General features: G+C 44.6%; 1 protein-coding gene across 2 annotated transcripts in view; it reads left to right on the forward strand.

Moving 5' to 3' along the window:
- Window positions 1-14,212, forward strand: part of Micu2 (mitochondrial calcium uptake 2) — a 78,819-nt gene that overhangs the window by 38,272 nt on the left and 26,335 nt on the right. The window contains exons 3-5 of one of the 2 annotated variants that reach the window (XM_032918366.1): window positions 3,974-4,005; window positions 4,757-4,832; window positions 13,231-13,278. In XM_032918366.1, the coding sequence (XP_032774257.1) occupies window positions 3,974-4,005; window positions 4,757-4,832; window positions 13,231-13,278 (156 nt within the window). The remainder of the gene's footprint in view (window positions 1-3,973; window positions 4,006-4,756; window positions 4,833-13,230; window positions 13,279-14,212) is intronic. The other variant, XM_032918367.1, reaches the window with a different exon arrangement.

Raw genomic sequence — 14,212 nt, forward strand, 5'->3', positions numbered from 1 at the left:
ACACACAGACACAGAGACACACACAGAGAGAGACACAGACACACAGAGAGACACAGACACACACACACACACACACACACACACACGATTTGCTGTTTCACTTTTGTGTTTATTTTAATGAGAAACTGAAAGGCATTTTAATTGTTCATTTTTAAAGCTCACTTCTCAGCATCAGCTTGTGCTGTTTTGGAAGATGACAGCAAGAGCCTTAGCCCACAAGACTGACTTAGTGCTCAGAACATGCCTCCCCTCTTTGACAGTTAAGCGTTTCGTTCAGTTCCCACGTTAATTCTGTCGTGTGTCTAAAGCTGAGGCTGGAACCAGGTCCCACCTCCATGCTCCTGTGACTGCGGAGTGATGTGGTAGACACCGGCTCCTTCCCGACATATAAACCACCCGATCAGTCTGACAGACAACACCCACTCCGGCTTCATGATCAGATCCCTGTTTTACAAATTGACAGACTTTGTAATTAATATGGAATAAACAGGGTTTCTATTTTAACTTTTATTCACAACAAAACTGTCTTCACAGACATACGCTACATGATGAATCAGTTCTGGGAAGAGTCCACAGTTCCCACTGCTCTGTTCACTTGGCTCCGTACCAAGTTGTCCAGTACCTGAGTTTTGAAAAACCTGATTGAGAATATAATTTTTTCAGTGCCAGTATCATGGCCTAAGTCCTCTTGCTTGTTAGTTTTGTATGTAAAATGAGAATAATACTGTATCTAAAAGTCCAGGATCTGGAAAAAAGCACTCTGACCGCTGACTTTGTACTCAGTTACTAATTCTGCACTCCTGTGCCGAGCACTGACCTATGCAGTCCAGTGCCTGAGGCACTCACCCTCCCTCAGGAGGTCTGCACTGCCTGCCTGCAGTCCAGTGCCTGAGGCACTCACCCTCCCTCAGGAGGTCTGCACTGCCTGCCTGCAGTTCAGTGCCTGAGGCACTCACCCTCCCTCAGGAGGTCTGCACTCCCTGCCTGCAGTTCAGTGCCTGAGGCACTCACCCTCCCTCAGGAGGTCTGCACTGCCTGCCTGCTGGCTGTTCTGGCAGCATGGTGCTCACATTTGTAGTTACGCTCTCCTGTGGTGTTGTTCATTGCCATTTCTCTGGTATTGGATGTTCCTGGGGTAGCTTGTAGGCAGCCCGACTTTCAGCTGCAAGCAAGCTGACATTGCCTTAATTTTTTTAAAGCACATGATTTTTTTTTTTTTAAAGTCCAAACACAGGATGTCACCATGATACAATAAGAGGCCACCTCAGCTTCTTGATCCTCTTCTACCTTGACACTCTCAGTCATTGCTACCTCAACGTGCCTTCTGATAGAGTGCAGTGTCTTTCAGAAACTGGTAGGGCTAGCCTTGATGTCTAAAAGTGGAACTACGCATGGCAGTGAAGTCTGTGGCATAAACTTTGGAGAGCCATTAGGAGAGACCAAGTGTGACGGCACACGCCAAGGGAAGAGGCCAGCCTGAGATGCATAGCAAGACTACCCTCAAGAAACAAAAAAGAAAAGCATTATGACAAATTTATATTAGGATCAACATTTAACCTAATATTTTGAATTTTAATTAAAAGTGATAAAACTGCCTCTACAATTATATGCATAATTAAACTGATAGATTAAAGAGTTAAAATACTCCTGGGCATGTTGCCACACAAACTCATGAAATAAGGCAGATGAGTGGCTGGTCTCAGGTGCGCCTGTAGTGCAGAGCAAGCTCCAGGACCACATAGCATGACCTGCCTCAAAACAGCCGGAGTGGAGACAGATATGTGTGTTATACCGTTTCCTAGAGCAAGTAGTCAGCATTAGATTCCTATGGTTTACACACTTCACAGACACATACGGCTCTAAATCATACAGTCACCTACCTAGCTGACATCACCTGGGACGGCACCAGTCATCAAGAGCTTTCACACAGACACACAACACCCAGTGAAAGATGAGGATGGCAGCATTGTAACCCCCAGGTCTGAGCACAGCACTCTCTACAACTGCACAGTGACATTCACCACTAATTGTGAGGTAGATACCACTTACTATTTCTAGTTTTTCTCCTCTCATTGACATTATCTTTTTCAAGTTTGGGGATTAATGTTAAAAATATACAACTAGGAATAAATTATTTGGTTCAAAGCCAACATGCAATACAAAAATAATTAGTGATTGATGCATAACCCAAGCATACTGCCTACCAAAAATTCTGTGTTCAACTCAAAAATTGTCCTCCTTTTTTAAACAATAGTAATAGTAACACAATAACTTTGTTATGACAAAGCCAATAATATAACAAAATTTGAAAAAAACTAATTAACAAGCATTGCTTCAGCTCTAATTAGTGATCCTAGTTTTGTGGTTCTCAACCCTTTCTGCACAGTACAGGGTAGAGGCAGAGAATCGGTGCTTTTAAAAAGTTCCATGTAAAGCCTACTTTCAGACAATTATAGGGAATCTCTTTTCTTTTTTTTTTTTTTTTTTCGGAGCTGGGGACCGAACCCAGGCCCTTGCGCTTGCTAGGCAAGCGCTCTACCACTGAGCTAAATCCCCAACCCCATAGGGAATCTCTAGAATGGGATTCAAGCAAAGACTTTTGAAGTACTGTCAGTGTTGAGAACTGTAGCTATAAAATAAAGATCACAAAAATCTCAAAGCAATTAAGAAATCATTAATCACAATTAACTTTTCATTAATACTTTTTAATCTTGACATTTCATGAGCAAGTAATGGAATTTGCCTCTGGTCAGCTTATAGCCTGACTTAAGAGCCACAGAGTGCAAAACAGTGTATGAAAGCACTCACCTGTTCAGTGTGACGCCAGGATTTTCACAGTCCATGCATGTGTTGTACAAGGAGTTTGGTTCATGAGACGATTTGCTGCTCATGATTGATTGAAGAGAAAAAATAACTGTTTAGTATTATTCTGTCTGTGATGTAGCTTGAAGTTTTTATCAGAATAAATTCCAACAAAAGAAGCAATATTATTGCTGTCGGATTATAGTGAACAGTAAGAAATCATGTGAGTGATAAAGTAGGCTAAGGGGCCAGCAAGATGGCTTGGGAGGTAAAAGCACTTTTGCACAAGCCTCAGGATGTGAGTTCAGTCCCTGGGACCCATGGAAGGAGCCAGATGCAGTGGTGCACATCTGCACTCCCAGCACTTCCACATTCACACGAGAGGCAGAGGCAGGGGAACTGCCCAGAGACTTGCAGGCCAGCTGGTCTCAGCAGAAGCCCGGGAGACCTGCCTCCTAAACGGTGGGAGGAGAAGTCCATTGTCCTACAGGCGCTGTGGCCTGCAGAGGCCTGCACACACAGATGATGGTGGAGGAGGAGGAGGAGGAGGGGGGTGGTGGTGGTGGTGGTGGTGGTGGGGTGGTGGTGGTGGTGGTGGTGGTGGTGGTGGTGGTGGTGGTGGTGGTGGTGGTGGTGGTGGTGGTGGTGATAAAAAGGTTTTGAGAGAAAGGGGTTCTGGAAACTTGAAAGACCTTCCTATCTGTACTATCTAATGAGACATTATAAAGAGCAGTGTCCCCTCAGAATGAACAGTCTTGGTCACCCCTCAATCCGGGCTGGCAGATGCTAAGCTGAGAGGGTGTTTAGGTTCAGAATAGGTCTCCTAAACATGGATGGGACTTCTTTGAATCATTAAAACCAAAACTGATTTTAACAAACAAGACAGGAATTAATGCGGCACAAACCAATGTCCAGTGCCCACAAACAGGAAGAAAGACTAAGAATTCAAGTGTGTATGACTGAAAATTGATCTTGTAGAAACTGTAGTATCTTCGTGCTCAGATTCAGAACTCTCTGTCTCCAGGTTTTACATTAAAGATGTTGACTAAAACTGCCAACTTTATTTCTAGCCTAAATTGAGCTGTTTGTTTTAGAAGGGTTTTTCTTCCTTAGTGCAGCCTGGGTTTGGGGGGAAATGTGAATACTAAGTCATGGCTCTCCTTTGTTGCAGGTAAAACACTAGTCAAGAAGCTGGCAAAAAAGGTAAGCAGCGTGGGGGCTTGGTGTGTGCCTTTGCGTGACTGCGGCCCACACTATGACCTCTGCTGGCTTAGCTCAGAGATCGGCTCCTGCCAGCCCCACTCCCAGTTTCTCTTTTGTTCCTCTGACTTAATTCTTCGCCAAGTCACCATCACCAACCCAGCTTCTCTCTCTCTACCCACCTTTGCTCCATGTATGAAAACACCCAGTTTTATTACTTTGGAATTTGCCTACTAGGAAAATTGCTAGGCACAGAATCTCCTTCCCTAAACTTATCCGCTATCCTGCACCAGCCAGCCTCCACCCACCTCCTTGGCTATCCACTGGTTCTAGCTTCCCCCAGATCTTACATGATAGCTGCAAGCTTCTCCTTCCAAGACCTAGTGAAACACCCACACCCACACACCCACCCCACACACCCCACACACACCCACCCCACACACCCCCACACCACCCCCACCACCCCCCCACCCCACCCCACACACCCACACACACACACCCACGCTTTTCCACACCCCACACACACACCCACACCCCACGCTCTTTTCCTCCTGCAACCCAGAAGCCCCACCTATCCCTTCCGCCCAGCAATTGATCCCCAGCCTCCTTTATTGACCAAATAAAGAACCAATTAGGGAACCAGATTTTAGTGTCAGCACCTCCTCCTACAGGGGCTTTTATTTGTCTGTTTGGGGTGACATGGAAGATGGTCTTGTGTACTTAAATTGAAAGATTTTAATTTGTGTATTCAAAGGATATCGAGGATGTACTGTCAGGAATCCAAACAGCACGTTGTGGATCAACGTTTTTTAGAGACCTAGGCGATAAAGGTAATTTCAGTCATTGTTAAATTTGTGTGTGTGTGTGTGTGTGTGTGTGTGTGTGTGTGTACATACTTTAACTAAGCAGTGTTAATGATTAAACTAGGATATTTATGCCGTATGACTTAATAGGTGTTTCGTGGCATAATAAATGATTCATGGTGTAAGAGATAAGTTTTTTAAGCAATTAAAGATAAATTACTAGGACGTCAGTGGTAAAGTCCTAGAGAAGGAATGAGGAAGTGTGTGAAGTGAGGAGTAAGCCAGGGTCAGAAAACCCTGAGGTGATAACCACCACGCCAAGAAGTAGACGAGATGAAGGCCCATTAGGAGGCCAGGCAGAACAGCCAGAAAAGCAGAGGGAAACCATGAAAGAATGCTTCACAGAGGCTGAAGGAAATGCTAAAGAAGAGAGGACGGGCACGCAGGCCAACCCCGCAGTCCTTGCCTTTGCAATGCCTGTGCACCTTTCCTGCACAGACTGAAACGGTGGTGTGACGTCAGTCCCTACGTTAGTATTATGTCTAAACCGTCCTTGCATCCTAGAACATAACCAACATGGCCACACTATTTGTGCTTCTTAGTCCATTCCTAAATTTAATTTGCTAATTACTGAGCACTTTTGTGTCTGTTTATCAGGAAAATTGGTCTGCAGTTTGCTGTTGCTGCTGTATTCTTACGTGGTTTTGGTATCAGGGTTGATTCCAGTTTCTTACAATGAGTTTGTAGTTTCCTTACCTTTTTATTTTATGCAGCAGTTTGAAGAACATTAACATTGCCTCTTCCTGAGTAGGTTTGGTGGAATGAAGAAAGGAATCTGGTCTTGATGGTGTTAGTGTGAGACCCTTACTACTTTAATTGCTCATTGTAGACATGTCTAAAATAATTATACCCTCTTGATTTAACTTTGGTAGGGTACCTGTGTCTGTGAGTCCTCCTCTGTGGGATTTTCTGGGGGGGTTGAATAGTCCTTCAAATGACCCTCTGGACCCCAGTGGGGTCTGCTACGATGTCACCACTTTTGCCTCTCATTTGATTGATTGCATCCTCCCTCTCTTTTCATTTGACTAACAGTTTTTCTGTCTTGTTCATTTTCTAAAAACTTACTGTCTTTGTTTCATTAAGTCTTTGTATTGTTCTTTTAATGTTCAATTCATTAATTCATAATTTCTGCCCTCATTTTTCTTGCTGTCTTCTCCTTTGAGGTTTGCCTTGTTCTTGATTTTCTAACACTTAGATGTGCCTTTAAGCTACTCAAATATGAGATCACTGTTTTTCAGTATATGTGCATATGCTGATATGTGCAGTTCCATGTGAAGGCCTGAAAACAACCCATAGTGCCATCCTCAAGAACACTGTCCACCTCCTTTCAGACAGGATTTCTCATTGGCCTGGATCTTACCAATTAGTCTAGACTAGTCTGTGTATCCTGTGGTCCTCTTCACCAAACCCCAGTGCCGCAGTTACAGCATGCTCCTACAGCCTGGATTTTTATGTCGTCGATAGTGTTTGAACTCCAGTCCTTGTGCCTGCAAAGAACGCACTTTACTAACTAAGCCATCCCCAGCCTATGGGTCTCCCTTCTCCTGGTGGCCACCGGCCCACCAGGTCAGAGGGAGAAGGAGCAAGCAGGGTTCAGGTGAGTGAGTATGGTGACAGTCGGAGACAGCTTCCTGAGACAGCTCTGTCTATTGTTCCAGGGTTTGGGTGTATAAGGGCTCTTAGGGGCAAGTGTGGGAAGGGATGATTGGTCATAACATAGTTAATGATGATCACAAGGCTGGAAAGCTAGACTGTGACTCGTGTGCTGAGTCATGCTTCAGATAAGGTCACTGTGCTCAGAGATATTCTCTCCAAGGAAGGTTAGGCAGAGAAAGGGAAGCCCCACTGAGAAAGGGAGTCCTACGTTTTGCTAAAACCTCAGAGAGCTCTCCGCACATGGTGGACTACAACCTCAATAACAGGGTTCTTCAACGCCAGCCCCTCTGTAGTTTTTTAACACGGCAGTCATAGCTATAAACTCAACAGACATCTTACTTGTATCCCAAAGGCTCTGATAAGTTGTGCTTCCACTTTTGTTTGATTTGTGGAAGTTGTCAGTTTCTACAGTGACCCAGTGATTTGTTACCTAAAACTGCATTACACAATAGAAGACAGCATATATAGAGATACATGTTTGGTTTCAATGGGTTCTTTAACTTGATTACTGCTTTTATTGACTGTGATCTGAGGAGATACAGGAATTATTTCACTTTCTATATTTATTAAGACTTGCTTTTGGACCTATGATATGATCTGTTTTAGAGAAGAACTCAAAAGGATGTTGGATAGAGTACTCTGTAACTGTCTTATTGAGTTCATTTGATCTGTGATGGTTGAACTCCATTAAAGAATCTTCAGAATTAATTTGCTTTTGCAGATAACCAGCACCTATCCATAACTCCAGTTCCAGGGGATCCAGTACTCTTTTCTGACTCTGAGGGCCCCAGCCATGCAAGTGGTACACATGTATTCAGATATGCAGACAAAATACTCATTCACATAAAAAATTTAAAAATACTAGGATAAAGGCAAAATACTAATAAAAATAGTATAAATGAAGAAAGGAGAAATGGCAGTAATGGAGCAGCTCTTTCTGAGTACTCTAGGGTTAGATCCTGCAGTGGGTACATTAGGAGCACTGTCAGTTGGACTTGCAGACTTGTGTCCTGTGACTGTGTGCTATGGTTCACACTGCTGTGAGCCTGCACTGGACACAGGTCAGAAGTCAGCCAGAGCAGTCTTCACTTGAGTGTAGGGGCCCTCTGTTGGCCACAGTTAGCTTTGCAGACTGTGGGCCTGACGGGTTTTCCCATCCTCCGGAGACTTAGGAGTTGTTATCTACAAGAGCCTCATTCCTGAGTGCATCTCCCAAATGTGCAGGGAGTAAGGGAAGAAAAACACAGCACAGAGATCCTTACGGACAGGCTTGTCCCTTTACTTTCAAACCCACTAAGTGACCCTGCTGGAGGGCTGCAGCTGTGAGAGAGAGTTCCCTGTAGCTTCAGAATTCTGAGTCTTTACAACAGGATCTTCTAGCAAATACATCCCTCTGAAGGGTGACCTTCCCACTGGTTAGGGCTGTCAGACTCCGTGTTACTCTCAGTGGAAGAGATCTGCCCTAGCCACCAAGAGCAGCGTGTCTTCCTCCTATAATCCTCAGTGCCTGACCCCAGCTCCCAGACACCTGCAAATTCTTCACGGCTACCTCGTCCTGGCTCTGTGGTCAGTTGATTTTAGAGTCCTTGATTTGTTCTCAAGTCCCCGAGGTATCAGTTTTAAATAGTAGGTTCCCTGTCAAGATGGCACCAGCTACAGCCCGCCAAGTCATGAGGAATGACAGTGTGGAACTGCTCAGCACTGAGGACCATGCTTTCTCACCAAAACCCAAACCAAATGGGATGGGGTTTCCTGTGACTGTGAGCTCGTGTGCTGAGCGCGGTTGCTCTTCGCCGTGGCCGCCTGTGCTCCCTTTTAGAAAGGCTCCTACTCCCCACCCCCACACCCTCCAGCTGCACCCCCAGAACGGCAGGCTTCTCCAAACTCTCTTGTCACTCCTTTGTGATGTCTAATGCTGGTCCCTTCCTCCCTCTGGAACCCAGTCTTCTGCATTGGATCCTGGCTTTTCTCTGTCCTTCGTGTGAAGCAGCTATAGCCCACCATTTGTCCTGAGTACTTGCTGCTTACAGGGATGTAGGTTAGTGTGGAGTGAGATCTGTGGCCATGGTGCAGATTTTGGGTGCCACCGTGAGAACGTGTTTGAAGCCTGGCTGAGCGGCCAGCACACGGGCGGGGGATTAGGAGCAGGCCGAGGTGCAGACAGATAGCTGAGGGTGAGTGTGAGCATATTTCTTATTGAGGGGAGGGAAGGGGTTGGGGGTTTAAGCAGGACAAAGTCCCGGAAAGTATGGAAAGAGATTCTAGAAAGCTAAAAGGACTGCCGCACCACCGACTGCTAGGTTTTCTGATATGCCAGGAGGGAAGAACAGATAGGTAATGCTCGTCTGACATCCTGTGTTTGCAAAATTAGTAGCGAGTATTGGGGAACCGCCTAGACGAAGCAGAGTAGAAGGGCTTATGTCTAGAGAGAGGAGGTTGGAAGAAGCTTCTATGGTAAGAAAATAATAAAAGAATTTGGAGAAGCCTTAAGCAGAGACATAGTCCATGAAGCATAGAGTCACTGGTCAACATTGATTATCCTCCTGCATCTCACCTGGAGCAGTAAAGGGCTGCAGGTGAATTAAGCTAAGGTTATGTTTGGCAAGTAGAGGACAGTCCTGGAGGAAGCCATTAAGAATATTAACTACTTAGAAAAAGGTTGACTAATTATTTTTTTTTTTTTTCAGAGCTGGGGACCGAACCCAGGGCCTTGCGGTTGCTAGGCAAGCGCTCTACCACTGAGCCAAATCCCCAACCCAGGTTGACTAATTATTTATGGATCCTAAACAGGACAGTAGAGAAGGAAGTCAGATAGGAAGAAAGATGAAAAAGAAACAGAAAGTCAAGAGAAAGCTGCCAGTGACATTGGAAAGCAAACATGGTGGGGAAAGAGTGGTTGGTTTGAAAAATAAGCATTTAGGAAACTTCAAAATAGCTCTAGGGGATGGCTCAGTGGTTAGGGAATGGCTCAGTGGTATTGAGCCCCTGGCTAACAGGGAAGGTCCTGAGTTTGATCTCCAGGGTCTATTCCAAATGAATACATACATACATACATACATACATACATACATACATACATACATACGTGTGTACACCTAATTCTATGTATTAGTAATATGAATCAATAGCTGGTTTGTGGATTTCTGTTCGCCCTCAGTATGTTAATATATAGTAGAGAGCACAGAATTTCACAATATTACATATACTGAATGGCCCAATGGTCTGTACACTGCAGTAACCCCTATAACAGTGTTTCTCAACCTGTGCCTCACAAAAGAGTCCCATAGCAGCTATCCTGCACATTAGACATTTATGTTACGATTCATAACAATAGCAAATTACAGTTATGCAGTAACAACAAAATAATTCTGTGGTTGGAGGTCACCACACCATGAGGGACTGTATGAAAGGTTGAGAACCTCTGCTCTGTTGAATCGCTCCAAACCAAGACAGCAGACTAAGCCTTTGCGCTTTAAGAGATAATGGTCTACAGTTTCATATTGGGGATTTCAGGAATGTATGTGTTCTGAAGTTGACAGACTCAACATTTCCCTGTATTTATGACAAGGAGGAGGCAGAGAAAGATCAATTCTGGCATCCATACTTTCTCCATTGTCAGTCCAGGACCCCCCAGCCTTTGGACAGGGCCATCCCTCTCAGATCCACCTCTCTGCGAATGCCCTCAGTACCACAGCGGTACCTTAGCAGGGATTCCAAAGTCAGTCGAGCTAATTAATAATGGAGCTTAACAAACAGGAAAACTTTGAGGAAGGATTTAACAGGAATTTTTGTTTGCTTGTTGATTTTAGTTTTCCATTAAAATATAAATTTCCAAGGAAGAAGAGTCAACAGCAGTTTTAGTCACCTGTACCTCAATGTTAATAAAATTGTCAGTGTTAATAAAATTGTATAAATAACAATTTACATTGCTCCATTTCACCCCATATAAGTTTTATCAGAATTTATAACATAACTAGCAAAAGGTAAAATGTTCTTGAGATAAAAATAATTCACTCTGCATATCAAAGAAAAGTAAATTATGAGTTATGATTATTCTGCATTTTTAAACAGCTAGATTGTCATAGCACACTTTCCTCAAGGATGTTCTGACCACTGAATTGAAAGCATGTTGTTGTATGATATAAATAAATCCCCATGGAGAGGGGTAATCCAGCCTTCTTGGGAAACAAGGTCCTCAAATGCTGTTAACTGAACATATTCGTGTCTGAGTGTGGTTCCAACTTCAAAATGTTTCTGGAGTGTGAGAACTGTTTCCTTATCTCTCCTAGTGCCCTCTTCAGAGTCTTTATTAAAATTTTAACACTATGTTTTTGGGGGGAAAAAAAAAAAAACATTTCCCAACTTGGGCTGGGGAGATGGCGTGGTAGTTGAGAGCACTAACTGTTCTTTGAGAGGACCCAGGTTCAATTCCCAGTGCCCACGTGGCAGTTCGCACCTGTCTGTAACTCATGCATATGGTGTAAAGACATAGGCAAGCAAACCATCCATACATTAAATAGACAAATAATGAAAGGATCATTCCAAGTTTATTCTGCTTTGAAACTGCCACTTAGCAGCATTCAGTTTACCATTCAGGGTAACAAATGGGTACTGCACAGCCTTCCTGAGCGCCCTCAGGTGCGAGCTCTTAGAGCTGCTTTCTGAGGCAGAGGCTGGCCCCTGCTGGCTCTCTGGTGCTTGTAATGCACCGTGAGCACAAGCTCATGGTTATACCTTCTCCACAGTGTTTATTTAAATCTTTTACTTTTAAGTCCGTGTTTGAAAAAAAGACACTAGAATTTTTCTTTTCAGAAATTGTCTATGCTTAGAGGACATTTACCTGTGTTTAAAGAACAGAGATCTCCTTTGGCACCAAGCCCAGTACAGTCTACAAGTTGGGATTTTTTTTCTTTCATTTTTTTCTTTCTTTGCTCTATTCCTTTGAAATATAGAAAAACACTATTTTCCACTTTTTTCAGGCTGCCAAGGGATGAAATGCTTTGATCCTCAAACTAACATTAGAGCACTTCTGCCAGGAACCAGACATGACAAACACATAGAACTTATTCTCCCCTCATGTAAACGCTGAATAGTCTTCAGAGAGTATCTGAAGACTTACTACGGTCCTCTCTCTGAGGAAGCGCTAAAACCTGCTCTAAAAGCAGGGAAATAAAGAGCTGGTGATTGACAGGAAGTCCGTACCCAGCATGTGGAACACCTACTCCTGAGGCTTTGAAGTGCTGTGATAGGAAGACTCTGTTTCAAAATACACAGTGAGAGGTGGGGACCGAAAGACAAAAAAGACTGATGAGTTGACAATGAACTTAAGTTTCATTATCTAACATAATAATATATAAGTAAGTGTCATTATTCTGTGTGGTTTTGTCTGTCAAGAAAGTTTATTAAGGGACCAAGTATAGAGCTCGTTCCAAAGCCAGCTTGGTTTGGAGCTAAGACATACCCCGTACCCATTTTTCAAGCCCCGCAGTTAAATATGGGCTCTCAGGCTCTGAATACTGCCTTGTGTCAACGCCAGTCACTTTGCCCATGGCCTCATATTTCTAAGTATAACTGTCCAGTCATCAAGTCCACACACAGCCTCCCCACAAAAGAGTCAGTGACCCAGCATTCTCAGTAGAAATCATGCAGCACTATTCATAGTAGCCCAGCTTCAACCATGACTTGTTCCTGAACCACTGCCTGGAGCCACACCCCTAGAGCCTATTCACCAGCTTGGGCTCAAGCCACTTACCCATCTGTGCTGGATAGTGTTTTGTCAACTCGGCACAAGCTAGAGTCATTCGGGAAGAGGGAGTCTTGATCGAGCCAGGAATGGAAGCCCCAGTGTCAGGGGAGAGGATAGAGGATGGAGTGAGACGCCTAGCAGGTAAGGAAAGGGAGAAGGGGAGAGGATAGGGGATGGAGTGAGATGCCTAGCAGGTAAGGAAAGGAAAGGGAGAAGGGGAGAGGATAGGGGATGGAGTGAGACGCCTAGCAGGGAAGGAAAGGGAGAAGGAGGGGGGATAGGGGATGGAGTGAGATGCCTAGCAGGTAAGGAAAGGGAGAAGGAGAGAGGATAGAGGAGGATAGAGGATGGAGTGAGACGCCTAGCAGGTAAGGAAAGGGAGAAGGGGAGAGGATAGGGGATGGAGGGAGATGCCTAGCAGGTAAGGAAAGGGAGAAGGGGAGAGGGTAGGGGATGGAGTGAGATGCCTAGCAGGTAAGGAAAGGGAGAAGGGGAGAGGATAGGGGATGGAGTGAGACGCCTAGCAGGTAAGGAAAGGGAGAAGGGGAGAGAGGATAGGGGATGGAGTGAGATGCCTAGCAGGTAAGGAAAGGGAGAAGGGAGAGCTCCACTTTCCTCAGCATCTTGCTGGACAGACCGGTTGATGCTCATGTGTGAGAGATCAGTCTGCTATACTGCTGTATACCCATTCACAGGCTGATTTCAACTGGAGAACCCTCCTAGGCACACCCATAAATAGTGTGCACTCCTTGGCCCAGGCAGACTGGCACAGAAGATTCACTGTTGTGACCTCCTAAAAGTTGATGATGAAGTATGGTTCCCTCTTTTTAAACCCTGGCTGTGTTTCAATTTTGTTATTCAATGGTTTCCACCAAAGAGATGTAGAGTAGAAACATCTGTTTTTACAGAGGTGATGTTTCAGTACTATTCATCTCCTGACTTGTTCTGTTCTTTATCCTCCAGGGGTAATTTCGTATACCGAGTATCTTTTCTTGCTTACGATCCTCACAAGTAAGTACATCACACACTTCTACTTACAGCTGGGATATGGCATTCGATCCTCTTTGTAAAAAAAGATGCATCTATGTATGTGAGTGCACTGTAGCTGCCTTCAGACACACCAGAAGAGGGCATCGGATCCCATTACAGATGGTTGTGAGCCACCATGTGGGTGCTGGGATTTGAACTCAGGACCTCTGAAGAGCAGTCAGTGCTCTTAACCACTGAGCCATCTCTCTAGCCCCAAATTCAGATCCTTAACAAGCAGGACTTTTGAAATTTGGTATTTGTCTCCTTATGACTAAGAACATTGGTCATAGGGCTGGTGAGGTTGCTCAGTGGGTAAAGTAAGGTGCTTACTATACAAGCAGGAGAGCATGAGTTCCTCAGGAAAAGCCTGAGGGGTGAAGGCAGTCTGAGTGGGAAAAGCTCCAGAGTCTGTGAGGGTGGGCACTAAGGTGGAGCACAGTTACGGAAGCCATCCACAGTACTGGCGTCCATGTGTGCACGCACCAGAGACACTCGTGTGCGCACACGTGCACACACACACACACACACACACACACACACACACACACACACACACAGGAACCTTAACGAAATAATATTAAATTAGATTGTGTTCTGAGATCTCCTCTCTCCCATACCCAGAAACTTTGTGTCAGAGACAGATAGGGTGAGAGAAATCATGGTTAGTTTTCTCAGAGAGAGACCATGGCTAGTATTATCTGATAAAATGGGAAAGAAAAAAAAAATCATGGTTAATGCTCTCTGAGAAAGCCTTCTCAGAGAGAGGGGGGAAGGAGAATGAATGAATATTTTGTTGTTTTATTTGGTGGGGGGAGGGTTGTTTAGTTGAGAGAAAGTCTCACAGTGACCCAGACTGGTTTGGAACTCTCTTGAGTTCACAAAGATTTACATGCCTCTGTCTCTGGGATTAAAGGAT

Source organism: Rattus rattus, chromosome 12 (genome assembly GCF_011064425.1).
Source record: "Rattus rattus isolate New Zealand chromosome 12, Rrattus_CSIRO_v1, whole genome shotgun sequence".
NCBI lineage: Eukaryota > Metazoa > Chordata > Mammalia > Rodentia > Muridae > Rattus > Rattus rattus.